Source organism: Squalius cephalus (genome assembly GCF_949319135.1).
Source record: "Squalius cephalus genome assembly, chromosome: 15".
In the NCBI taxonomy this organism is placed as follows: Eukaryota; Metazoa; Chordata; class Actinopteri; order Cypriniformes; family Leuciscidae; genus Squalius; species Squalius cephalus.
This window is the reverse complement of record NC_137136.1, coordinates 16056318-16082840: the sequence shown is the minus strand read 5'-3', so window position 1 is coordinate 16082840 and position 26523 is coordinate 16056318. Positions and strand designations below refer to the sequence as shown.

Here is a 26523-nt window from a genome sequence, read left to right as displayed (position 1 = left end):
TTATTTTTAACCTTAAATAATACTACCAGCTGAGAGGGCTGTCTGTATGTTTACAGCATTAGGTGAGTTGTTTTTTTCTTGAGAAAAACATCTTGAGTACCTAATATTTATCCAAATGAGTCAATATTAAATCAAATTACAATAACTGAATTGAATTGAAATAATAAAAAAGCGTAGCTTACCAGAAATTGTACCATGCACCATAAAATTTACATATAATTTTACACTTATGCTATACTAAAGCCTGAAATGGGCACTTTTTGTGACAGCAACCCTATCATTTTTGATCAAAGATGTGGCTTAACTTCAGAATTTGAACTGTATTCTTATGATTGCTCTGAACATTTCTGACTAAGTTCAACAAACATTAAATTACTTATTCATAAACTTAAAAAAATAATTAATAAAAATGTAGGTGTGACTGTGACGGGGTTGAGACTAGGGTAACAGGGCTGAAGATGGTAACGGGGTTGAAGAGACAAATACAGCTAAACATATACATAGTTGTTTTTTAACTCAAATTCACTGTAAGATTTTATATAAACCCAAGTTACAAATACCCTGGGGGATAAGCCCCCCGTCTTCCAATCCTAGTGACATCCCTGTGTGTGTATATGTGTGTGTGTGTGTGTGTGTGTGTGTCTGCTATATAATCATCTTATACTACAAACACAAAAGTGTGCGATACAGTGGTAAGCTGGTGTTGTCATACCTAGCAGTGGTAGGTCTGTGCCCCCCGTACACCAGCAGAGTTTTGGAATGGGCATGATAAACCATGCTGTGTCCTGCAGTAGCAGGTGGTTTTCCACCCGTAGGCTGAACTGCCTCCCACACTCCATCCCACAACCGGAACCGGTACAGTGATGAGGAGAACATGTCCTCCTCTGTCCTCCCTGAAAACACAGGTCGATCAATTATTCTTAAGGATAGGTACAATTTCTCCTAAGTCCAAGTAACAAAAAATATAAATATATATAAAAAAGAAGAAGCAAGGATACACAGACAGACATTTGTGGGGACAGATGGCAGGAAAGGAAAAAAAGAGATAAAGCATGTATTTTTTCCATGTGTTTTGAACAAAATCACATTAATGCTCATGTTGGTCTTTTTTAGAATCCTCCATTTAAGAATAGGAATATGGTTTACTCACCCCCAAAAATATAGAGATAGTTATCTACTATCGCTGCAGCATGATTTGCCAGCCTGGGTGCCCCTGAAGAGTTTGATTGGCCTAGCTGCTGCCATTCATCTTGCTGTGCACGGTACACCCATACATCACTAGCCAATGAGTGGTTGGAAAGCTCACCACCATAGATGACCATGTTGCCTTGCCATTCTACTGCTATGTGGGAATGTCGAGGAGCCTGATACAGAGGTGATATTATTTATGGGATCGTTAAAATGAAGATATATTATTAGAAATACATAAGATAAGAAAATTCTTAAGAGAAGAAGTTTCTTACTGGACTGTATGAATGTGACATCTGTTCCCAATTATTGGTCAAAAAGTTGTAAACAAGAAGGTCCCCCAGTGCTCTATTCAGATCAAACCCTGAAATAAAGAAAGAATTTAAATAAATCACAGCTGTACTTTAAAGCAAGGGTTTTCAAATAGAGAGTAAAATAAAATCAAAGTTCATGTTCAAGTTAACGTCCAACAATAAGATATTAAATAAATAAATTATTTTATAATATTGTTGTTCCATTTTGATTTTCTACAATTGTGATCAATTTATTCTACTGGAAGATAGTCTGTATATAGTTTGTATATAACATTTTAATGTCTATGTAAAAAAATTAACAAAGTAAATATTGCTTTAGTAGACTGATAATGTAAAATACAGTTAAATAATAATTTAATATATGAAGCCTAATATGTTTCTCATACATATAAAGTTTTTATACTTGAAGATACATGGCTGCCTTTATTTTGTAGGAGGGGGGTCCTTTGCAAGAAACCTTGGCAAAAAGTTTGAAAAACCCCTGAATCAAATGATTCAAAAACATTTTTTAAATGTGTGAAACCCACATCCCAGATTATGAGAAGTGATTAATGATCAGTCAGCGATGGGAAAGGCTGAATAACTTTCTCACTCCGTCTTACCTCCGAACATGTACATGGCTCCAGCGGAAGCCAGGTAAACTCCAGCAGAGGCGGTGCGAGGGGCTGCTTGAATGTCACCTGAGCTCACCTCCCACCACTGTCCTGCCCCACTGTTGTCACGGAGACCCAACTGACAGTTCTGTCCCACAAAGCCAGGGTTGCAGATACAATGCTCACCCCTCTGTAATCAAGAGAAGGATTCAATAACTCTTTAGTCAAATAATTCAGTTGATATTTCAGTGTTTGCTGCTTTAATAACATGAGAGCTGAAGGATATCTTCTGCAGACTCATGTTATTAAGGATGGGTTACCTGGAGAACAATACTTTTACTAATAAAACTAATACTAATAGTATAATAATAGTACTTTTTTACTTAATTTATGTATGAATAAGAGGTTCCCTTTTCCTTACCTTATCACAGCGACCATGGTCATGTTGTGTGCAGACCTGGGAGCAGAGAGGGGTACTGCAGTCCACTCCTCCCCACCCCTGATGGCACTGACAGCGGGCAGTAGCTACGTCACAGCGCCCATGACCACCGCAGTCCCCAGGGCAAACCGAAAACGTGTAGGTGGCATTGAAGCCCAGCAGGTTGTAGTTGGCATCACTGAAGAGGTGGAGCAGCATCTTGTAAAGAACACAACAAAAAGATGAACAAATTATAATGACTATGTATGCACAAAGAGAGGCAGAAAATGAGGAAGAAACCAGTCTAGCAGTCAAGCTCTGGCACAGTTTCTTATGACTCATGGTCTTATAAAACGGACACACGCTGACATAAATGGAAATACCTAAGATGGAACTTCTCAAAGCAGAATAAAAAGCATTAAGCAAAAAAAAAAAGAAAAAGAAAAAAAAAGTGAGTGCATTTTGACTCCTTGAAAAGAAAAGCACACAGACTCAGACTAGAGTTGAACAGAGGATGTAAACTGATACTTTTGGGCTTACCTTACCAGACTTGGCTTCAATTGGTTGTGGTAGGGTGATGCCACTTAAACTTGCTAGTAGGGGGCTCTGGTAGGAATCTCCATCGTAGACAAACAGATAGTCATAGGTGCACTCCGTCTCCATAAACGTGAAGTTAAGCACAATGCGATGGTTTCTGCTGGGAGCTGAAGAAGTAGTTCAGGAAGAGTTCCAATTACAAATAGAACAAACATACAACTATCACAATTGAGAGAGTGAAGTGTTACGGTCACTTAGCTACTGATATTGGTAGTTATTAAGTAAGCCATCCTTAGTAACATGATGAGTCTGCAGAAGATTTCCTTCAGCTCTCATTTTATTAAAGCAGCAAATACTGAAATACCAACTTAATCATGTGACGAAAGAATTCAAGATGCAATAAAACAAATGTAGTGACAGATCTTTTCTTCCATATTGTGATGTGCATCCAAGCGAAACAGATAATCAAAAAAAAAAAACAATGTAGAAGACTTGGTTTTATCTATCGGTTGTTGATTGGATGGAGGCAGATCTGAATGCAAGCTTGCAGAAAGGGGCAGACTTTAGACTTTAGACAGACTAATTATTTGGAGAAGTCTGTCATACGTCACCACAGAGAGGTCTATAGTTTGAAGAGAACAGAATATCTGGATTGACCAAATTATGAAAAATTTTAAAAAAAGAAACATTGATGCATGAACAAATCGTTCACAATAAGATCAATAAGATGTATTTAGAAAAAAGATTGGATGAATGAAAAAAACTGAAAACTTTCATTTCTACTATATGCTAATAAAGCTTCTTTCATTCATCAGCCCTTTGTTTTTGTAGTTTTTGACACCAACCCTTGATGAGCCACTCGCAGTTCCCATTCACAGAGTAGTTTCCCGGCCCATCTGTGACATATCCTGGGACACCCCGGAGAACCTGTCTTTGGCCCTTACAGTCTCCTGCCCATATAACAGGGATCAGAACCATCAAGACAGGCAGCAGGAGAGTCGGGGTGTGGGAAATCATCCTCTCCTCCAGCCGCAAAGGGCAAAGTGAGAAAAAGATGGAGAAACTGCTGGAGGGTGGGAAGTTGGACTTGCTCACAGTATGAAGACCTATAGAGAAAAAACATCAAATTATATATATGAATTATCCACAAATAACACAACAGTAAAATTAACTCTATAATATGGCATCCCCAAATAGCCTACTGTATATTAGACCTCTAAATTATCAACTCAATCAACACTTGCAGAAAAACCTCTGCTGAAAATCATTTACATGCCTTCTGCCCTCTGACTGATATTTCATACTGTTTTAGCAAGTAAAAGGCCTTTAATTATAATTCTAGAAATGTCCACCTTCAAGTTCTAGTACATGTCAATGTCAACTTTATTTATATAGCACCATTAAAAACAACAATTGCTGACCAAGCAACATTTAACACCACATACAACATAAATGACAACACAGAACAGACCAGACACTGCACAAATCAAGTAAAACATCTACATGTGTACACTTTTTTTCTGTGAAATCTTTTGATTTTTTTTTTTTAAGTAAACATAAGAAAGAATATATTTGTTTATATGTACATCTCTCAATCATTTTATTGCTTTGCATTAAGCATGTTTTAGCCCTACAATTAATTAATTAATGGAATGATTGTAATATTCTAACAATAGCATATTAGCCAAAAAAGCCTGGTGTATCAAACATGATACAAAACATGAAACTTTTTTTTTTTTTTTTCAAAGTTTCCATTTTTAAAAAAAAGAATAGAAAAATATTAGGCTTTACAAGGTTAATGCTTATATTAGATACTATCCTTAATACTTATTTGCATTAGCCTATATATATTATTAAATCTGGTCGTTTTATGTTTTTGTCTTGTCACTGACACAGCAGAGACTGTAAATTCGTTGTCCTGGATAATCAAAGCATTCTTATCTAATCAAAAAGACAACATCTGATGCAAAAGGGATGCTTGCAAAAACCCTAAGCTGTCTTTGGAAAACTATGCAATAGACCAGAATCACCCATATTTGCTGCAAAAGTAGCACAAACCTTATGAGTAAAAAAAGCACTTTCAACGAAACTATGTGACATACACACAGAAAATGACCCAACATAAAATCTAAGAAGGCGTGCATTTGGAATTTGATTAATTTTCCAATCTTTTTTTTTTCTAATTTGTGCTTTTAAACTAGTATGTATTGGTTTAGCTGACACAGGCATCATTGTAACAGCAATGCTGGGCTAACGGTTTACTTAACGTTAGCTGTTCTGTCATGACATTTAACCGACTGTCCCCTGTGAAACAAAAATGTATATAACAATGTACATCTGTCCATTGTCAGTTAAGCATTTACTGACTCGTATCAATCAAAGAGACTGTTAAAACCGACAACTGATCCAGCGCTTTAGCTGAACAAGCTAACTTAACCGACTAACGTTAGCCATGTCTATCCCGCTAGCTCTCGGGAAAAAGCAAACCGTCCTCCGCTCATTTACTCACCAATTCCCGAGTCTTGGTCTCCATGTTTCTAAAGCATTGATGTATTCGTAACTTACATCCTGTGTCAGGTAGATAAATAAATAGACGCGCTGAGCGACGCGACGCGACGCCCCAGCAGTATCGCTGCGGCTATAGTGGTGGTGTTGTTGCTGAGCCCAGCGGCGGTTTAAAGCGCGAGACCACCGCGGATGATGATGATGTGTGAGAGGCGAGCTGCTGGAATCAAAGGCCTTGAGCTCTGCTCACAGGATGGCTTTATTTACCAAACATATCCAGATGTCATTAAGAAGAATGTGAGCTTCCTCTTTGGTTTAACCTCTGGCTAAAAATCCAAGAAATAACTGCTCCAACATCAACCGTGTGCCTAAGTTTTTCCTGATGCCCAGGACGCGTCTTGAATCGTGCAGCTGTGTGCTTAGTGTTTGTTAACTGGGGATTGTGTGTGTGCGCGCTTCCAGATGGTTGTCAACAACACAAAGCCTTATAACCGTGAGCATGCTGAACGGGTTCTCTGCTGGTCTTTTGATAGTATTGCATTGCAATCTTACATGTCAGGGTTTTTTAAAACTTTTAATGCTTAGGACAAAAATGACGATCCCCTGGCGAGAACCATTGATGTGTCAAAACAATAGCAAGCTTGATATAGATATTAAGACAACGTATGGAGTGATTTAACAGACTAAAATAAACAATTTACTTTATAGCTAAATTATTACATTTTCGTTTTGTTATTTCACGCCGTAGGTTATAGGCTATATGTCAGTTTCATGTTACATAAATAAATAAATAAAATAAATGTACATTTATTTTTACTCACCTTTTATTATTTAATATATTAAAAAATAAATGACTGAAAAAAATATTTATGCTTACATTTAATCATATATTTTTAATAATATTTATTTATTTTTTTGTTCATAAATGTTGTTCAAATACTTTTCTTTATATTCAACAATGTATATTGACAAAACATTACACCATTTATTATGTATCACGTATTATCAATTATTAATTAATAAATATCACAAACGACAAAAAATACTTTAAGAGAAAACTTCATCCGATCATGAAATTCCTGACAGAAATTCATATATCTGTAATTCTATATATCAAAAGCCAATTAACTAGTGGTGTTGTTGAGAGATTTCAAACCAATTCTGTATGAAAATGTAGACAAACTTGTTTGACTGTTTGCACTTTTATTATATTATCCTGATTTTCTGTCCCCGCCCACTCTCTCTCTCTCACACACACACGCGGAAGTTGCAGTGACAGAAATACGACGAAAACAGGTAGAACGCCTCGTCCTTAAAAATTGCTTACTACTTTTCTTTTCTTTTTAAACAACACATTTTAGGCGCTAAAGGTTTGCTGTTTTAAACAGCTCAGCGATTTTTAAGCATCTTTTAAACTCCCATAAGAAAATATTGGCGTTTTGCGAAAGTGAAAGTACAGCTCGAGTCTAACATGGCAGAATGCAGTGACGAGGACATCACAGACAGACAATCTCTTCTCGAATCAGACTTAACGTGTCCTGTGTGTAAAGACATTTTTAGGGACCCCGTGTTGCTCTCGTGTAGCCATAGTTTCTGTCAGCAATGTCTGGAGAGCAGCTGGAAGAACCAGACGAAAAAGCAGTGCCCGATGTGCCGAAAATGCTGCGACGGAGAGACACCGATCCCCAACCGTGCACTGAACAACACCTGCGTATCCTATAAAAAGGAGAGGAACTGGAGAACAGGAGGTCCTTTCGATGAGGCCATCTGTGGTTTGCACCAGCGCCCCTTCCAGCTCTTCTGCATTAAAGACGAGGAACCTGTGTGTGTGGAATGCGTGACTCTTCACCCAGGACACGAGCTGGTGCCGATAGATCAGGGAGTGCCTTTCTGCAAGGTGAGCTCATTACATTTCCCCTCACCATGATAAGTAGTGAACCAAAAGAAACATCCTTCATGTTACAGCTAAAATGAATACTGACTTTTTTTGTTTGTGTTTGCAATTTTTTTTAAAGGATGAGCTTAACATGAAAATAAAAATACTGGAAAGTAAGCAGGACTCCTTCAAAAGAACGAAAAAAAGATATAGAGACACAATCTCCTTTATTGAGGTAAACAGTTTCTGAAAACGTTTTAAAGGCCAAAAACTTCAACAAAGTCTTGATCATTTAAACCATATGCTCATTTCACTTCTCTGTTTTGTTACAGGGACAGACCAAAGAGGCAGAAACGCAAATCAAGCAGGAGTTTGAGAGACTCCATCAGGTCTTAAATGAGGAGGAGACAGTTAGAATAAATGCTTTGCATAGAGAAGAAAATGAGAAGAAGCTGATGATGAATGAGAGGATTGAAAGCATCACTCGTGATATTTCAGCTCTCGCAGAATTGATTCAATCGGTAAAGAGGGAAATGGGAGCCGAGGACTTGACTTTCCTTCAGGTAAGATTTTATTGGAGGGGGTAATAACTTTTTGTGTACCAGTCTAGATAATGATTAAAACTTACTCTCAGTTTACCATTTGTAAACAGGACACACATATGCATCCATACATTTTGATTAGACTTACTTAAACATGCTCAGCAGAGGTACATTCCAGTTATTGTATGTATGAAGTGCACTTTTCAATAAATTAATAGATTCAAGTTCAAGTTTATTTATAAAGCACATTATAAAGCAACAAATGTTGTACCTTAAGTGCTGTACAATCAACAAAACTATAATAAATACAAAATGTAACAATAAAAAAGAACAGATTAATAAAACTGGGATATCCAAACCTGCCCCATTCTGTCCGGCAGAGTTTAGCTCCAACTTGCCTCAACACATCTGCCTGGAAGTAAGACCTTGATTAGCTGGATCAGGCCTGTTTAATTGGTGTTGAAGCTAAACTCTGCAGGACAATGGCCTAAATCTCGAAAAAATCAGTCAACGGGGAAAAATGAACTTCAACCTGTAAATATTATGGAAGCAGAAGGAGGAGGAGATCACCAATGTACTGTAGGGCTAAGCCATGCAAGGCCTTAAAACATACAGCAAAATCTTTTATTAAACCAGGTAACTAAACAAGATATGGAAATTGAGCATTAGTTCATTGACTCCTTACATTTATAAAGGGTTTTCTCATACTGTAACATAACTAATAACTAAATTATACATGAATCCTTCATTCAGCTCTTTTAAGTGAACTTTTCACATTTTCTTTCTCAGAATTTCCAGAAGCTAAAAAGAAGGTATGTGCCTCTCAATTTTTTTTTTTCATATATTTCTTAGTTCTGTTATGCTATGAATTGCTATATTTGCTCACACTGATGCCCTTTTGCCCTTTTTTCCATCTAATATGCTTTAAAGTTGACATGAAATGAAACTACCCTCTATCTAGTTTCTAAATGCATGTTATAGAGCTTAAAGGGTTAGTTCACCCAAAAATGAAAATCAAGTCATTATTTACTTTGGCATTAGTGTTCTAATGCCATATGTCCTTCTTTGCTTTTCGGATCACAAAATGTCCTGCTCATCCTCATCCATATAATGGCAGTGAATAGCGATTGGCTTCAAACCTGGTCACAGAACGATCCCTGGTGACTTATATTCTATATATTCTAAGTGCTCTGAGGGCATACAAGGATTTGGTAAAAAGCAAACAAAAATGTAATTTATTATTTAATTAAATCCTTACCTCGTCCACTGGTCTGCTGTGTATGACTGCACGTTCACTGTGTAGCACACAAGCGCAACACTTTGAGAAATCAATATTAATAAAAACACAACAACAAAAACACTAGTAAATAATGACTTAATTTCTTTTTGGGTGTACTGTACCTTTAAGGTGTGGTCACATTAGCTAAATTCCCACTGTCTATGAGTGTTGTGATGTATAAGCACAGCTCACAAAGAAGTCATTTTAAAGTCAAGCAGTTTTCTGTTGGTTAATACGCATGACCAGCTGAACCTGTAGCGAAATTTTCATGGGGAATTCTTTCACCCTCGCTAAATTCTTTATCGGTCGGATTCCTAATAAAAGTAACTGGATTTTGATAAACAATTGTGAACATAATGTTTCTTTCTTTTTTTTTTTACCTCAAAATGTAATAAAAATATCGTAACTGGATCTTCCAGTGAAAACGACAGACGTATGCAGAAGTGCAATGCACATCTCAAAATCCAATCAACAACTCTTATAACCAAGTCCCTGTCCTACATTTTTTCATTTTTCAACAATCTGTTTCAGTCCATTTCATTGTGACTTTAATTCTGCTGTGTGTAAGAGGGTAAACGTCACTTGATGTCTGTCACAGAACCCAGTGGACTGGTGATGAACCAAGGAAGGTTGAAGGAGCTCTCATTAACATGGCCAAGCATGTAGGCGCTTTGGGTTACAAAATCTGGGAAAATATGCAATCTCATATCACATGTTGTGAGTGCACATTTCATCTTGTATACAATATCTGTAATACTAACTCAGAGAACTTTGTGGGTCACCTTCAAATTTTTGTGTCTGCAGTGCCTGTAATCCTGGATCCCAACACAGTCTCGCCTTGGCTCTCTATATCTCCTGATTTTTCCAGTGTGCAAGAGAGTCAGGAGAGGCAGTCTTTCCCAGACAACCCTGAGAGGTTCGATCCCTGTGTTTTTGTTCTTGGTTCAGAAGGTTTCTCTTCAGGGCGCCACCGTTGGGAGGTCAAAGTGGCTGACCACCCCAAATGGATCTTGGGAGTATGCAAGGAGTCAGTAGTTCGGAAGAGGAAGTTCACAGTGACAACAAAAGCAGGAGTGTGGACCATCGGCCTGAGTAAAGGGGTCTACAATGCTCTGACCACTCCACGCACTGTGCTGAATCTAGAGAGAAGGCCCGAAACCATCAGGGTAAAGGTCAATATGGAGAAGGGAGAAGTGTCGTTCTGGGATACAGGCAACAACAAGCACCTATGCACGTATAATGATAAGTTCAATGAAAAGCTGTTTCCCATCTTTGGCCCAGGGCTCCAGAGCACACCAATCTCTATCTTGCCTGCTAAAGTGAGCATAAACAAACAATAAGTTAACATGCTAACATCTAAGCCTGGTAAGGCTGAAGAGTCTAAAACCTCTTCTAAAGTTGATATACTGTTTGAATTATATTGAGCTTTTGGATCCAGTACAAGTTAAGTCAAGCAACAGCATTGTGGAATTATGTTTTAATGATTACCACAGAAATGCATTGCACCATGATTCTCCTTTTTCTTTAAAATCTGAATTGCAAATAAACAAATGTATAAACTTTAAAATACTGTTTTAATAGTATAGCCACAAGACATAAACAATATGTGCTAACATGATTTCAGTGTGGGAAAAATTACTAACATTTTCTGTTATATCCAATTTTACAGTTTCGTCAGTCTGACTAAATAAATACTAAAAACCTAACCACTACAAAAAGCTTTACATCTCAAATAATACACATTTTTTTAAAGTATAATTAATGTAAGCACATTTCTAAAATTGAAATTAAATATAATTTCATATAATAATAATTAAATATAATAATATTAATATAAAATTAAAAAAGTTTCACATTTCTGCTTTTAAATCCTCCAAAAACTGGACCCGTTCCCTTCCATTTTAAGTGCAGCACCATAACCTTGATCCTTGATTATTGCTTCTTTTTTTTTTTTTTTTTCCCAAAACTATTTTCTGTGGTAATCAACATTACGCCACAAATGCTATTGAGCGTAACTTGTACTAATATTGGAAAACTCCAAAATGTAATGGAGAATATGCTTTTATATTATGCAGACATTAAGCTTGCATCATCATTTTTCATGTAATATTTGTGGTATTTACTAAGTCACCATAGTAAATACCACAAAAAAATAAAAGATAATAAAAATATATATATATATGAATGGCATCTTTATTTCTGCAGAAACACTATTGATCATTAAGTAGAGAAAGTGTTTTTAATCAACTTTAAATCTCACAATTAACCCTTCTACTGTTGAATGACAAAAGTCAACATTAAATCAGCTACACTGTTATTTGAACTTATAATGGTCATGTGACTCAATAACAAGAATTTTCTCAAGTTTTTTTTAGTTAAATATAGTTAACAATAACTCTTTCCATTTTTATTTGCCACTCAATTGTGTCAGGTATGTTTATTTACAGATATGCTGTACAATGTGTGCCATCAGCAGGTGAAAGTTAAAGAAAATTGATTAAACAACAATAAATGATCTCACTTATCAGACTGAATGTGTTTCTTATGTCTCAAACGTTATTTCAATTTTGCGTCCTCCCATCAAGAAAAAGGAACACCCACATTGGTTAATAACAGAAAAATCTCAGATTGCACTAGACTCATTTAGATTAGCTAAAATTGATGTCCAAATTATTGTGTCAATAATTAGCTTACTAGCTACTTTACTAGCTTGACCTAGGCATAATCAGTTTTGCTTTTCAGCTTCAAATTACATTTTATGTAAGTGGCTTTAAAAAAAAAGACCAGTCTTAAAGGGAAAAAAAAATTAACTTGTAAGACTAGCAGTTTATGCAACTGTCCACTGGGACTGTACATGTGTAGAAGTTTGACAGTTACAGTGTTATCTAAGTCTCATGCTTTCCTCTGCACTGAGACAGATAACAGACACAGGACTGCTCTAGGATTCAATTGCCCAAGACACACATTTATATAATAATATCATACTGCGTTTCCGCTTACACTGAAATATAGTGTTAAATAGAAAGGCTTGCTTAGAAAGACTCCACCATTCTACACTGGAGAAGAGGATGGGAGAGTGAAAAGATGGATGGAAAGGCTTAGTTTAATATTTACACCCAAGTGTCCATCAGATCAGTAAAAGTGGTTTAGCTCTTCACTTTGGAGTTTGCAACTTTAAAAATAAAGCTGTTGTCCTCTATATGTTATGGGGGGATACTCATTATTTAAAAAATAGTGTTTGAAATGTTTTCAGTTTTGTTTAAGATATGCTAGGTCTGGTTTCATCTGCACGGCTCATTATCTCAGTACTAACGTCATGGAAATAGTGTTGACCCTCCACCCTCATCATAGACTGCTGGGAGCTGCTACATGAGAAGACGAATGAAGACCTCACAAGCACAGGTAGGCTGATCATTCATGTTATTTTCCTACAGACTCATTTCATTTATATTAGGCAATAAGACATTTTAGGACTTAATTTAAGTTAGTTAACAGAAAAATCAGCTATAGCTGAAAAAAAAATGCTATTGTTGTTAATAGTGTCTAAGTAACACTGTGAATAGAAAAGAATATTCCCATTTACTAAGGATATTTTCACTCTCACAAGACGTTCATATAAAATATTAATGTAATAGGCCTGCATACTATTTTTCATGTACCACAACATTATATTTAAACCATGTGGTTGAAAAGTTTAAACCCTGAATACCATTTGACATATAAACAGTATGGAAAGCTTATAGTATCTCTCTTTTTTTAGTCATTTTTGCCCATATTTTGTAATATGAATATAATGTTACGTGAGGGAAGAGTTGCATGGAGATCTTTGGCTACCCCACCCATTCTTATCAGCTTATCTTAGTCAGAAAAGACCGGGTAACATAATATTAAATACATAATCCATTTATACTGTAGTAATTCCTTCTGGTCTCCTCTTTCTCAAGTCATGATGGACAAATAAATATGTTTATGACTGACCCCCTCACTTATCACAGGCATGTTGATGTATTTATGTGTTTGTGTGTGAGTGGGTGAAGGGGGGGTCATATCTTTCTAAAACACTCATATTAATATCACACAACAGGACAGTGCGGGAGGGCAGGGCCTCTTATGATGCCTCATACAGACGTGTGCTGCTTTAGGGAACATGAATGTGAACTGAAGTGCAGTTCGAAAGAAAATTGTAAAGCCTTGCGACCTTTGCAGCTCATCGCCTGACGAGACCACCTAAACTCCACCACCAGAGGAATAAACAGAAGAGAAGAGAGTACTTTGAGAGACATGTTGCAGTGTCGAGTGAATTTCCTGGATGACACCCACTTTGTGTGGGAACTGGAGGTATCTGAACAAAGACTCTCTGTCCTTTTTTTCACATTGCAAAAAAATCACATTCTTAATCAGGAATCTTCAAACAAGATTTTTTTTTTTCTTGACAATATATTGAATTATAATAATATTTAATTAAGTTTATATTTGTTTTGTTATAAATTAGGTTTATGCTTACAAGAAGAAGAAAACTATAGAAATAATATTTAAAAAAATAACTAAGAAATTCAAAAATAATTCAGTCATATTACCTGAAAAATTTATTATTATCTAACTCAGTTAAGTAAATTCATCTTGCTTTAAAGATTTTTAGATATTTTTACTGTAAAAAAAAAAAATTGATGTTAGATGTTATTATTAAAACTCAATTTCTTCTTGCACAGAGAAATGCAGTGGGACAGGATCTCTTCAGTAAAGTTTGTGAACACCTTGACCTGCTGGAGAGGGATTATTATGGTCTGGTTATGTGGGATTCTCCTAGTACCAGGGTATTTATTTCATTTTATATCACACTGGCATATAGAGATTATCTTATATTCAATCATTTGACAAATAAAAACTCATTTGTTTTAAGCATTATTCTGTGTTTATTGATTCAGGTATGGCTGGACTGTGCTAAAGAGATCCGAAAACAGATCAAAAGTATGAGATTTTCACATATACATTATTAGTGGACGGTGCAGATTCACACATGCTTGCGTTTTCAGCTCTACATTTGTTCCCTGTTTGTTTGGTTTCAGGTCCAGTAATTGAATTCCTTTTCAGCATCAAGTTTTACCCACCCGATCCCTCAGTTCTGGCTGAGGACATCACTAGGTACAACAAGAGACAAATGCACACATATAAAACATACACATTGAACTCCTTATAGTTGTGTTGATACATTTGTGCATGTTTTTCTTTCTGTGTTGACTGAACACTTACTACTCCATGTAATTCTTTCAGATATCTCCTGTGTCTTCAGCTGAGGAAAGATATTCTGATTGGGCGACTGCCCTGTCCATCAGACATCTTGGCTCTGTTGGGTTCATACACAGTTCAGTCAACACTTGGAGATTACGACCCAAATCTCCACAAGAACAACTATGTCAGTGAAATCGTTCTTGCACCCAATCAGAGTGAAGAGCTGGAGGAGAGAGTGATGGACCTGCATTCCACATACAGGTATCCTGTACCAACAATCATACACACATATATGTACACTAACTCACACACAAAAACACATTTGTACAATTTCTTTGTGTACTACACAGATTCATGAGTCCTGCCCAGGCAGATCTGCTTTTCCTTGAGAACGCCATGGGGCTTCCCATGTATGGAGTGGACCTGCATCCTGCCAAAGTAATTTTAATTTGTCAACTCAACTTGTGCTTAAACAGTTTGAAAGTATTTGGAATGTATTAAAGCTGCAGTTCACCCCCCAAAAAATGTTATATTATAAATGTTATAATGTTACTCATATTATTTAAACTTTTTTTCCCAAACATGTAAAAAAATTTTGTCTTCTGCGGAACAAGTCAATGGGGTCAAGTGTTGTTTTTCGACCCCACTGACTTTCATTTCATGAACAAAAACATTCTTCAAAGTCTTCTTTTGTGTTCCACAGAAAGTCATACGGCTTGAAACAACATTGAGTGATAGCAGAATTTTCATTTTTGGATGAACTAGCCCTTAACAGGGCATGAACAGTGCACATTTTTAGTATAATGTTTGATTTGTTGATAGGATGTCAGCGGTGCAGATGTGATGCTCGGCGTGTGCTCTGAGGGACTGATGGTTTATGAGGATGAGATAAAAACAAATGTTTTCCTTTGGCCCAGAGTTCTTAAAATCTCCCACAAACGCAGCACCTTCCTTCTCAAGATGCGTCCTTCTGAGGTATTCATGCACACTAGCTTTATTCTTCATAAACCCATTTATTTTATTTTCGGATTATGCATTGCTCTTGCTCTTTTGGAGTAGTGACACACGCTAATGTGGTTAACTTCTTCCATTTGACCTGATTTAGCAGGATGATTCTGAGGGTGACGTCAGCTTTAGTCTGGCCAACTACCGAGCCTGCAAACAACTGTGGAAATGCTCTGTAGAACATCATAGCTTCTTCAGGTAAGCCAGCCCATGTATGTATGTTTATTACCTAACCAAGGCTTACAGTCAGTATGCACATAACAAGGTTCAGCCATTTTTTTGTGTGTCCATGTGACCACAAGAAACACAAGGGGGCGCTCCAGTCAATACATTCTTTGAAACAATTATTCGAAGTAAAATATGCTTTTTCCAACCTCTTTGGGATATTTCAAGAAATACGTCCATACCTCTTAATGTGTTTTTCAGAAACAGACTTCAAGACACAAAAGCAAAACGGCTCATGACCTTGGGTTCAAGGTTCCGCCACCATGGACGCACTCAGTCTGAGTGTCTGGAGGCCAGTGGCAACATCACGCGAGCTCCTCCACGATTCACACGTTATATCATCAAGAGAAAAGGCAACCTTTTATTTATTTATTTAGTTCGTTTTAGTTGTAGTTTATTTTATTTGATATGTAGTTAATTTAGTTTCCTTTTCTATAGTTTTTTAGGCTATTTAGGTTTTTTTTTTTTTTAAGATTATTTATTTATGGATACAAATGATTGACTTTAAGTGTTTGTTTGTTTTCAGCAAATGAAGAAATTCTTGATATTCTAACGCAACCAGTTCGAGCTGAGTTTGACGACTGGTTCCTGGTCTATGGTCCAGACAAATGGCACATTTCTACATCAGGTAAAGTCCTATGGCAAATTGAAATAATGTAATCTGACTGAAATAACTGACTGCATTATAAATATGTATCTACTCTCAGTCTCTCAGATCTTATCACCTTTATGATCAAAGAATAGTAAATAAATAGGCAGTCTTGCTCTTGCCATTTGACCACAAAAAATATATGTATTTGTGTCAAACACATATTAGCCTATTTTAATGAATAATTCTTGTTTAAACAAATACATTTCACTATATGATTTTTGGTTCCTTTGTTCGTTATACCATTAAACATATTTTCTAATGAACTGCAAACATCCTGTACAGATGATGGGATGCTGGAAAGCCAAAAGCTGCAGGAGTGGAAGCATCATGCAGATGATTGGTGTGTCCTCCTTGACAGCAGCTCATGTAAGTCTTTTCTAATGCTCTCAAATACACCACTGTGTACATCTACAGAAAAGCCTGCAATGCCTAACTGAGCATTAACCCATGCCTAACTGAGCATGCACATACTCTAGAATATATAGTGATATCATTTGGGGAAAATAAATAATTATTAAATATTAAGTGATGAATTATTATATAACCCAAATTATTCACCCAAAAATACTCACCCTCATGTTGTTCCAAACCTATAAGACATAGGTTTATCTTTGGAACACAAATGAAGATCATAATGTGAAGATCTTTACCATAAAGTGGTAAATTATGTTTGTTTGTTTTTTGGTGCTAACAAAGCACTCGCGTCACTTTATATAATTGAAGTTAAACCACTGGAGTCACACAAATTACTTTAATGGTGTCTTTACAACCTTTCTGGGGCTTGAAAGTGGTAGTTGCGTTGCTGTCAATGGAGGGACAGATTTCATTAAAAAGATCTTCATGTGTGTTCCAAAGATGAACAAATGTCTTACAGGTTTGGAACGACATGAGGGTGTGTAATTAATAACTGAAATTAAATTTTTGAGTGAACTAACCCTTTATCAATAAAAATATTTTCAAATATTAGGCTTTATCATATTTTTGGAGCTTGCACCTAACTTATGCTTTTTCACTTCCATCCACATGCCAAAAAGTCAAGCTCAAGTTTGTTGACATAAGAATAAAAGGGCAGCCTGGGCAGACATTTTCCATAACATTCAAGAAGAAACGCACAAGTCCCTCTGGACTGCTCTGCGTAAATAAATATTATCGTTTCTATTAAATCTTGACATTGAAAGAGCTGTGATTGGTTGTCATTTTGGTTTATTTTGTTCCAGTTTCACTATCAGGCGTCCAGCAGCCTCTTCAGACGGAAGAACTGAGAGAGGACGTGGAAGTTGTGGAGGGGTCAGACGAGAGGCTCACAGATGAGCTTGTGATAAAACAATCATATAAAGTTCAGGTGGTCCAGGAGGGGTCTGATGTTATCGAGAAAGAACACCAGGAAGTAATGAAACCTCTAAAGGAGACACTAAGAGAGGAAGTTCTAGAAGTCAATGGAGAAAGAAGACAGAGGGTAGTAATCACTAAACAATGGACACAGGAGGTCAACTCTGTGGTGGAATCACAAGTAGATGTTGAGAAAAAGATAGAGAGGATGGAGATGGTAGAAAGACGTGTTATGGTCACTGAAGAGAGGAAATTTGGTTCTGGGGACACTTTTGAAAGACTGGAAATAATGGAGCAGAGACTGGAGGAGGTTGAGGCTATCGAACGAAAGCTAGCTGAGGTGGAAGAAATGAGGGTTGGATTACAGGAAGTGGAAAGTTTGGAACAAAGGTTGCAGCAAGTTGAAAAGGAGGAGCTTCAACGCGTGGAGACAGATGATTGGTACATTTTACTAGATCGCAGGCCATTGATGCTTACGCCTACTCCCATAGGTATGTCATGTGATTTTGTCATGTCTCATGTCATATGTTATGAAATTTTGTCCATTGCTTTTTCATTAAATATATTTCTAAGTTAAAATGAAAAGCTAATTGAAGTGCCTAAGGAGGAAACATCATATTTTTTTAGGAAGAGTTCAGGAAGAGTTGCAACAGATAGTATATATCCCCCCCAAACTAATGAAGAAAGATGATGATTGGTACATTCTATTGGATGTGCTCCCACAAACCATGGAGATATCGCATCTTCTTTCAGGTATTTATAAAATACTTTTCTGTTTTAATTACACGGCTTTCTGAAATACTCTATTCTGATTGGTCGTTTGCACCATCTAAATAATGTATAATAAATACTGCAATATTCCCTAAAAACAAGAATTGTCAATTATGATTTCATGCTGACTTTAAGGCCCGTTCACACCAAGAACAATAACTATAGCAACAAAGTTTTAATAATCGTTCTAATTTAAATGAGAATAGTGAAGTCCACACCACAGCACTAACAATAATGACACAGAGGAACAATATCATTGGAATCTTTTTCAGAACAACTTTTTACAGTTGATGAACGATAAAATAATTGACAACCAATCAGAATTAAAGACAATGAGCTCGTAGTGGAAGAAAATAATGGATTTTTTTTATATTAATAATAATGCTTCTCAACAAATGTAACAAACCACTCAAATGGATTTCTGCTACCAGATGTGAGCAGCTCCGTTCCTGAAGAATATCAGGCTGAAGAAGAGAAGAGAGAGGTAGAAAGGAAAATACAGCAAGAGCTGGTGCCACCGGAGAAGCCTAAAACACAGACTACAGAGGAGGTGATTCCAAGCAGAGTGGAAACAGAGGAGGTACAGAAAGAACAACAGGAGCCAGTGACAGTGGATTATGGGAGACCACAGACAGTTGTTCTTGAGCAGAGAGCAGCAGAGCCTCAAACAGATGAAGACGATGACTGGGTTGTCGTTTTGGATGGTTCTCCTAAAAGATCAGGTACATGCTCTCACACAATCACTATCATGCACTCATGTAAAACAAACAAGAAATCAATATGTGTGTGATGGATTGTGTTTGTTTCAGTGCCCTCTGTTGAGCTGTATGAAGAGACCAGAGACGTGATCCGGAGCGGAGTTAAAACAGAGCAGATAAAACAACAGGAGCAGGTGGCAGAGGATTATGGGAGACCACAGACACTTATTCTGGAGCAGAGAGTGGCACAACCTCAAAGAGACGTGGAGGACGACTGGTTCCTCATTTTTGATGTTTCTCCTAAAGAGTCAGGTACATGTTGCTTAGTGTGAATTTCCTCAGTGTCATCATCCTAGAACATCATATAACAATATTTCTATCAACAATGACAAGTGTAGTTTATGGTTAGGATAGGTGTTGATTCAGGAGCACATCTATACCACATCAGGTTTGGGCCAAATTCATTATTTATGATTTGACACATTTCATTAGTTGAAACTTGAATTCAACTGGCCATACATCACAGGAGGTTGAACTGAAGTTACTGAACTGAAAGAAATTCATAACATCCATTTATTAGACTTATTCGTCCAACATAATTTTTAAAACAAATAATTAATAATTGCTCAATTAATACTTTCTAATTATGTCTATTTATTCCCTGATATGAATACTTATTTATCAATAAGTTAAATATATTATTTAAAACAATTAACAGATTGTATTTTTGACATACAGCATTACTAAATGTCCACCATATTATTCCAGACAATCATATACATATTGGCATTAAAATGTTTATATATATATATATATATATATATATATATGTGTGTGTGTGTGTGTGTGTGTGTGTGTGTGTGTGTGTGTGTGTACAATTTTTAATATATGAATTACAAACACATTTATATTGATGGCATTTCAAGCATCATTGCCCATATAATGCAATCACAAAATCACACAAATCAAACCATACATTATGCATTTTGTTTTTTAGAGCCCTTGCCTTTTCCACATCTACAAAGCCCATCTGCAGACCTGAATGAGGAGATCAGAGAGGAGGTGATCCAGAGCAGATTAAGAACAGAGGAGGTGCAGATAAAACAGGAGCAGGTAACACTGAAAGATAGGAGACCACAGCCAGTTATTCTTGAGCAGAGAGCAGCACAACCTCAAAGAGACGTGGAGGACGACTGGTTCATCATTTTCAATGTTTCTCCTGAAGAATCAGGTACAAACATTTACATGTTGTACAGCAACAATCACACATACACACACACACACACACACATAAGCACACATATCTAAACATACATCATGGGTTGTGTTTGTTGCAGAGCCCTTGTATCCACAGCTGCAAGGTCTATCTGTTGAGCTTTATGAGGAGACCAGAGAGGAGAAGATTCAGAGCAGAGTGAGGACTGAGGAGAAAGTAATTGAGGTGATGACCGTGAGCACTAAAGAACAAATAACAGTACCAGAGAAGAAGAGGACGAGCATCGTACAAACCCCACAGTTTCCAGTGGTGCCCAGGGAAGTTGATGACGACTGGTTTCAGCTTTTTGACAAAGTGCCTTATGAGCAGACGAGTTTTCCATCAGGTGAAGTACTTCTTTCTGCAAGCATAATCACAATCAAATTGACATTTCACAATTCTGAGATTTGTGTGATAAAGATTCAGTTGTAAGACAGTTCACCCAAAAATTCTGTCATTGGTTATTCACCCTCCTGTCACTGTATGATTTTTTTTGTAAACCACTATTTTATAAACCGGTATGATTTTTTTTCTTCCATGTAACAAATAAGACGTTATTAAGTAGAATGTCCAAGCTGCACATTTCTGTAAAACAAACATGAAAAGTAACTGTGGCATTTATTATTCAAAAAATTTTTGATAATGTTATCTAAAACTAAGATTATTAAAAATCATTAGAAATGTATTAGAAATGTTGCACTGGCAACTAAATGAAATAGGTTCAAGTTGAAGTATTACAATTACTAATAATAAAACCGAAATAAAAATAAATTAAATCTATATAGAAATATTAAACAGCAACACAATTTACAAAAGCACATAACAAAATGACTGTAACTTTAAAATTAAAACTGAAAATATAAAAACACAAGCGAATTCAAAATATTATTAAATATATAAATAATACTTAAATAACACTGATACAATTCAATTATGCTACAAAATAATTAACAAATAAAATGTTTTAATTATTAATCAGTATTTTTAATGACAATAATTTTTCTCAAACCAATTTTTTGTCGTTGTAAGCATAAATCTAACAACCTGTCGTGAGATTTGGGCTTCAAACAAGAAAAAAAACAAAACATTTTACCTGTGGGTTAAGAAAAATAATCTTTGAGTACCATGATGGCGGTGAGTAGATAATGATAGAATTTGCATTTTAAGTGTTTTATATTGTGAGAAAGCTAATGGATTTTTGCGATTACTTCTGTTTACTACACTTCAAGATCGTTGTTGTGGTAAATTTCATTGATAACAGGTCTTTTCTAATTTTTAGTTTCTGTCACTCCAGAGACTCGTGTTGTGTCTGTGTCTCCTTTGGAGGCTGAAGAGAAGAGAGCTGTTGAGAGGAGAAAAGAAGAGGTGCAGATAAAACAACAGGAGCAGGTGACAGTGAATTATGGAAGGCCAGAGCCACTTGCAGAGCCTGAAAGAGACATAGAGGACGACTGGTTCATCATTTCTGATGTTTCTCCTATAGAATCAGGTACACACACTCACACACAACCACAAATGCACACATGAAAAACACATCGAAACATTCATCATACATTGTTTGTTTCAGTGCCCTCGTCTCCACAGCTGCGAGGCACAACTGTTGAGCTTTATGAGGAGACCAGAGAGGAGAAGATTCAGAGCAGAGTGAGGACAGAGGAGAAAGTAATTGAGGTGATGACCGTGAGCACTAAAGAACAAATAACAGTACCAGAGAAGAAGAGGACAAGCATCGTACAAACCCCACAGTTTCCAGTGGTGCCCAGGGAAGTTGATGACGACTGGTTTCAGCTTTTTGACAAAGTGCCTTATGAGCAGATGAGTTTTCCATCAGGTACAGCACCACACATGCCTTTAAACACTATCATAAATGTATAGCAATAATAAAAAAATAATAAACTCAATGAAAAGGTAATGGAAAACCACATACCAATACATTTTAACATGAAACATTGTATACAATAACATTTAACAAATATTATTAAATGCTTTAAAAAACATGATACATACTATAGTAATGTTAATATATACAACTTTACTGTAAACTGTATAATTAAAATAATGGGTAACACTTTACAACAAGGTTCCATATGTTAATATTAACTACATCAGATAATAAGAACTAAAATGCTTCTAAAGCCTTTATTAACCTTAGTTAATGTTCATTTTTAACATAAACTAACAATGGACAGGTGTATTTTTGTTAACTAGCATTAACAAAGATTAATGAATACTGTACAAATGTATTGCTCATTGTTATTTAATGTTAGTTAATGCATTAACCAGTGTTAACTTATTGTAAAGGGTTACTAAATAAGGTTTTTACTCAAGACTAGTATCAAGTATCATTATTACATGCTTTTCATAAAGATGAGTTTTATGTGTTTTTTTATGAATCTGTGGTACAAATAATTTAACAAGCTTCTCATGAAGCAAACCCGCTACAAAAGTGCACACAAACTCCATTGTTTACTGTGCTTTTTTTTTTAGATGTCAGAAGCACAGATTTTGAGGTCTGTGAAATCACCAAAGACCAGAGAGTTCAGAGGGTGGTGGAGGAGCAGAAGAGAGAGAAAAGACTGATCACTGAAGAAAAGAGAGTGATCATCATTGATGAGCACAGAAAGAGAGCTGACGTTGTTCCGCAGATGATTCCCACCGGGGTTCAGGAAGTTGATGATGATTTGTTTGAAGTGCTGGACACAACACCTTCTGAGAAGAGGAGCGTCCCTTCAGGTGGGAACACTAACTGCATGTCTTATTCTCTGTTCTATCCTGGTATTGTTTCAGGTGAGAGGCATATTGTAATCAGAATATGTTTGATCAGTTGTTTCAGTGGCCACTGAAGAGCGTAGGATTAAAGAACAGGAGGACAGAGAGAGACAGCAGGAGATGAGAGTGAGAGAGGAGGAGAAGAGGAGACTTAGAGAACAAGAGAAGCGAAAACAGGAACTGGAATCCAGAAGAGCTCAAACATCTATTACTCTGGCAACAGAAGTACAGCCTCAGATTGAAGCAGAAGACGACTGGTTCATTCTTTTTGATGTTTCACCAGAAGAAACAGGTACATACACACCTCATAATATAGTTGTTCTAATATACTGATTTGGTTCTGAGGATGCATTATGCATTATTATTATTAATGTTGAAAACAGTGGTGTTGCGTAATATTTTATAGAAATAGTGATACATTTTTCAGGAATCACTTTTGATCAATTGAATGTGTCTTTGCTTATATCTTACTGAATACTAAATTTTTAATATATAATCTTTTTAACAATATGTCCGATTTACATACAAAATAACAACATATACTGTATTTGGGACAGATTTCACTATTGCACAGTTGGCAGTCTTTGTCAAAAAAATTCATATTCTCTACTTTCTTTAAAGTTGTCGCCGATTACCTTAAAGTGGACAGGAGGGCTGAGGAAGAGAAGACGAGAAGGGAAGAAGAGAGGAGGAAACAGATAAGAGTTGAGGAAAGACCAATAAGGCCATCGGTACCAGAGAAAAGACCAGTACAGCTGCAGACAGAATTGGAGGACGATTGGTTTACTCTTATGGGCATTTCCCCTAAACATTATGGTATTTATCACAAACAGAATCAAAAATGATTATAAGAAATTCATATTTTATAATGTCTGACAAACCTGTTACCATGTATTCCTGAACATCTCTCTTTCTCTAGTTCCCACTCTTCCACACACACCTGTTATTTCCCCAGTGGCTCCGCCCAAACCCCGCCCACAGATCCCAGCTGACCAACCACTGACTTCCACTCCAACCGCACAACCTGTGTCCATTACAAAAACACGTCAGGAGAAGACAAAAGACATCCTGAACATCACACTGGAGTCTGAGGTTACAAACACACTCATACTGTAAACTTCACATACACACAAAAGAACACGTGAAAGTTTCAATCCTCTAAAAATCATCTTTCTCTCTCCTAACACTAACAGGCTGAGACTGAGTCCATGCTCATGAGGAAGGTGAGACACTCATCTATTTCTATCATCTTTGTCATGTTCCTTCTTATCCAGAGCATATTAATCCATAATTGTGTTTTTATTTTTTTTCTTAGTCACAAATATGGACAAAGAAAATTGAAGGAGAGAGCATTTACGTTCGTCACAGCATTCTGATGCTTTGTGAAGTGTGTGAAATTTATATTGGCTTGGCTACTTTAATGGTAATCCTATACTAAATTAATCATAATATATGCTCTCTTTAGGACTTGGATGTGTCCCAGGAGATTATTTTAAAGCACCACGCCAGCATTACTGAACTTAAGCGTGTCTTTATGGCCGTCAAGGAAGATTTCGAACCCACTGAATGGGACAGACGACTCTCGTCATACTCGCCTTCTGGCAAAGCTCAGCTCCCTCATTTCAACGGCGAGATACTCGTCAGAATGGGCTTAGTGAGTTACATACATACATGTATACACACACAACTGCATATAGTTATAATGTGCTTAACAAGTAATTGTTAAAAATAGCAGTGGCTCTCAACCAGAGGACCGGGGCCCATCAGGGGGCCCCATTAAGTATAACTTATTTAAATTGAATTCTAATTCTAAAGATTCTATACATGTACAACATTATGTGGTGTTTTTTATTATTATTATTACAACAGAAGTGAGAGAAACACAGGGATTTAGGGACGGATCCAACCTCAAACAGCTTTATTGTTCCACCTTTCATATTAAAACACACTCCTGTCTTTAAAGACTTTCCAAAATGAACGCTTTTAAATGCTTTTTAGAAAAGACTGTGAACCAATTTTGACTGTAAAATCTTCTTTTGCAGATTGAAGATGATGAAAAAACAGTCTTGCTTCGCCAACAAGAAACAATATATGTTTGAATTCAAACTGCCTGAACATTTCATTTCTACGCACTTGCATATAATCACGGCTGAAACATTCAAGGATATGAATATGTGGAAAAAAACAAACGCTTTGCATGTTTTATAGAATATAATCCTTTTTTGCAGTTTTCAGCAATTTGATCAGTGTAATTTAACATTGTTGATAGTTGTTTACTTGTACACTGGTAATCATGTCCACAATAGTATATCATTTGACATAATTTAATTTTTATAGACCTTCAAGCTGAAAATCAATACAAATCTCAAGCTTCAATTTAGTTTATTTTAACTGCTTACACCTATTCAATTATAATCAAAAGGAATAAAAGCTGTCATATGCACTGCCAAATTTGAGATGTGTTTATTCTGAGTATGGTCAGTATGTGGTACACTGTCGATTTCTAAACATGTTCAGCAATTTTTTATACATATTTTTAGGCATAAATCTAAGAAAATAATAGAGAAATATGAAAAATAAACATAATTCAAGTTAATTTATCTTGTTTTAAGGATGTTTAGATATTTTACTGTAAAACAAGACTAAATTACAAATAAGAAAAACTTTTTTCTAGCACATTTTAGTCTACACTCTGAGCTCTAATGAAATTTGTGATTATTTGGTGGCTAACGTGAATACCTCTAAAAACATTGTTTCTGTTCCCTCTGATGTTTGTGATTTATAAGTTCCTTGCAAAAAAATTATTTAATCAGAATGTAATTATTTTTTTTGCCTCCAAAATACTGCAATTACATCCTCCACAGAGCAGGGACTCATTAAATCATGATAACCAACCAAACCATCATCCCTCATACTTACTGACTACTGAGATATTGAAAAGACTGTTAATCCATGTTTCTAAGCTCTGATGCTATACTGGTTTTGCAGCAGTCGTACAGTTTGGGATTAACCCACACTAATCAAAACAGAGCATTACTCACTGCTGTATGACTGCATGTGACTGATACCCACTGTGTGCTGTGACTTCTAGAAGCTTGTCTTTCAGGCTGTCTCTAACAATTTAGGCATGTCGTATGCAGAACAATTAAAGGTGCAGTAAGCAATTTCTGAGAAACATTGGTGATTTGAAATCACCAAAACAATCACGGCCCTAACCAAAAGGATCATCTTGATAGGTCCGTCCCCAGATACACGAATATGCTATTTAATACTGGAACCTCCCCCCTAATGAGTGTATACACGAGTGTATTTAAGTATACTTTAAGTGTAACAGTAGT

General features: G+C 36.3%; 3 protein-coding genes across 6 annotated transcripts in view; 2 read left to right on the top strand and 1 right to left on the bottom strand.

Moving 5' to 3' along the window:
- The window catches only part of megf8 (multiple EGF-like-domains 8), a 29627-nt gene extending 23557 nt beyond the window's left edge, over positions 1–6070 (bottom strand). Inside the window, exons 1-8 of the mRNA XM_079895897.1 lie at positions 5560–6070; positions 3896–4156; positions 3054–3217; positions 2517–2732; positions 2105–2285; positions 1464–1552; positions 1151–1364; positions 713–893 (exon numbers count right to left, since the gene is read on the bottom strand). Coding sequence (XP_079752023.1) covers positions 713–893; positions 1151–1364; positions 1464–1552; positions 2105–2285; positions 2517–2732; positions 3054–3217; positions 3896–4067 — 1217 coding nt within the window. The 5' untranslated portion in view covers positions 4068–4156; positions 5560–6070. The remainder of the gene's footprint in view (positions 1–712; positions 894–1150; positions 1365–1463; positions 1553–2104; positions 2286–2516; positions 2733–3053; positions 3218–3895; positions 4157–5559) is intronic.
- A 563-nt stretch (positions 6071–6633) lies between these two features.
- Positions 6634–10826, top strand: trim35-28 (tripartite motif containing 35-28). The gene is made up of 6 exons (XM_079895407.1): positions 6634–7452; positions 7571–7666; positions 7764–7994; positions 8763–8785; positions 9851–9969; positions 10057–10826. The coding sequence occupies exons 1-6, from the start codon at positions 7027–7029 to the stop codon at positions 10590–10592; spliced, it is 1431 nt and encodes a 476-aa protein (XP_079751533.1). The 5' UTR covers positions 6634–7026; the 3' UTR covers positions 10593–10826.
- A 1426-nt stretch (positions 10827–12252) lies between these two features.
- On the top strand, positions 12253–26081 carry epb41b (erythrocyte membrane protein band 4.1b). 4 transcript variants are annotated; one of them, XM_079895406.1, is made up of 28 exons: positions 12253–12654; positions 13459–13590; positions 13962–14066; positions 14178–14220; positions 14319–14394; positions 14524–14742; positions 14832–14919; positions 15304–15456; positions 15587–15684; positions 15913–16064; positions 16238–16339; positions 16646–16729; positions 17581–18183; positions 18320–18445; positions 18895–19185; positions 19273–19473; positions 20159–20392; positions 20499–20762; positions 21711–21905; positions 21984–22247; positions 22904–23149; positions 23241–23477; positions 23807–24001; positions 24105–24277; positions 24379–24408; positions 24501–24572; positions 24651–24839; positions 25228–26081. In XM_079895406.1, the coding sequence occupies exons 2-28, from the start codon at positions 13534–13536 to the stop codon at positions 25282–25284; spliced, it is 4554 nt and encodes a 1517-aa protein (XP_079751532.1). In that variant the 5' UTR covers positions 12253–12654; positions 13459–13533; the 3' UTR covers positions 25285–26081. The 4 variants fall into 4 exon arrangements, with proteins under 4 accessions (XP_079751532.1, XP_079751529.1, XP_079751531.1 ...); XM_079895403.1 differs by having other exon boundaries at positions 21696–21905; XM_079895405.1 differs by having other exon boundaries at positions 12599–12654; positions 13337–13590; positions 15590–15684; positions 21696–21905.
- The last annotated feature ends 442 nt before the right edge of the window (positions 26082–26523 follow it).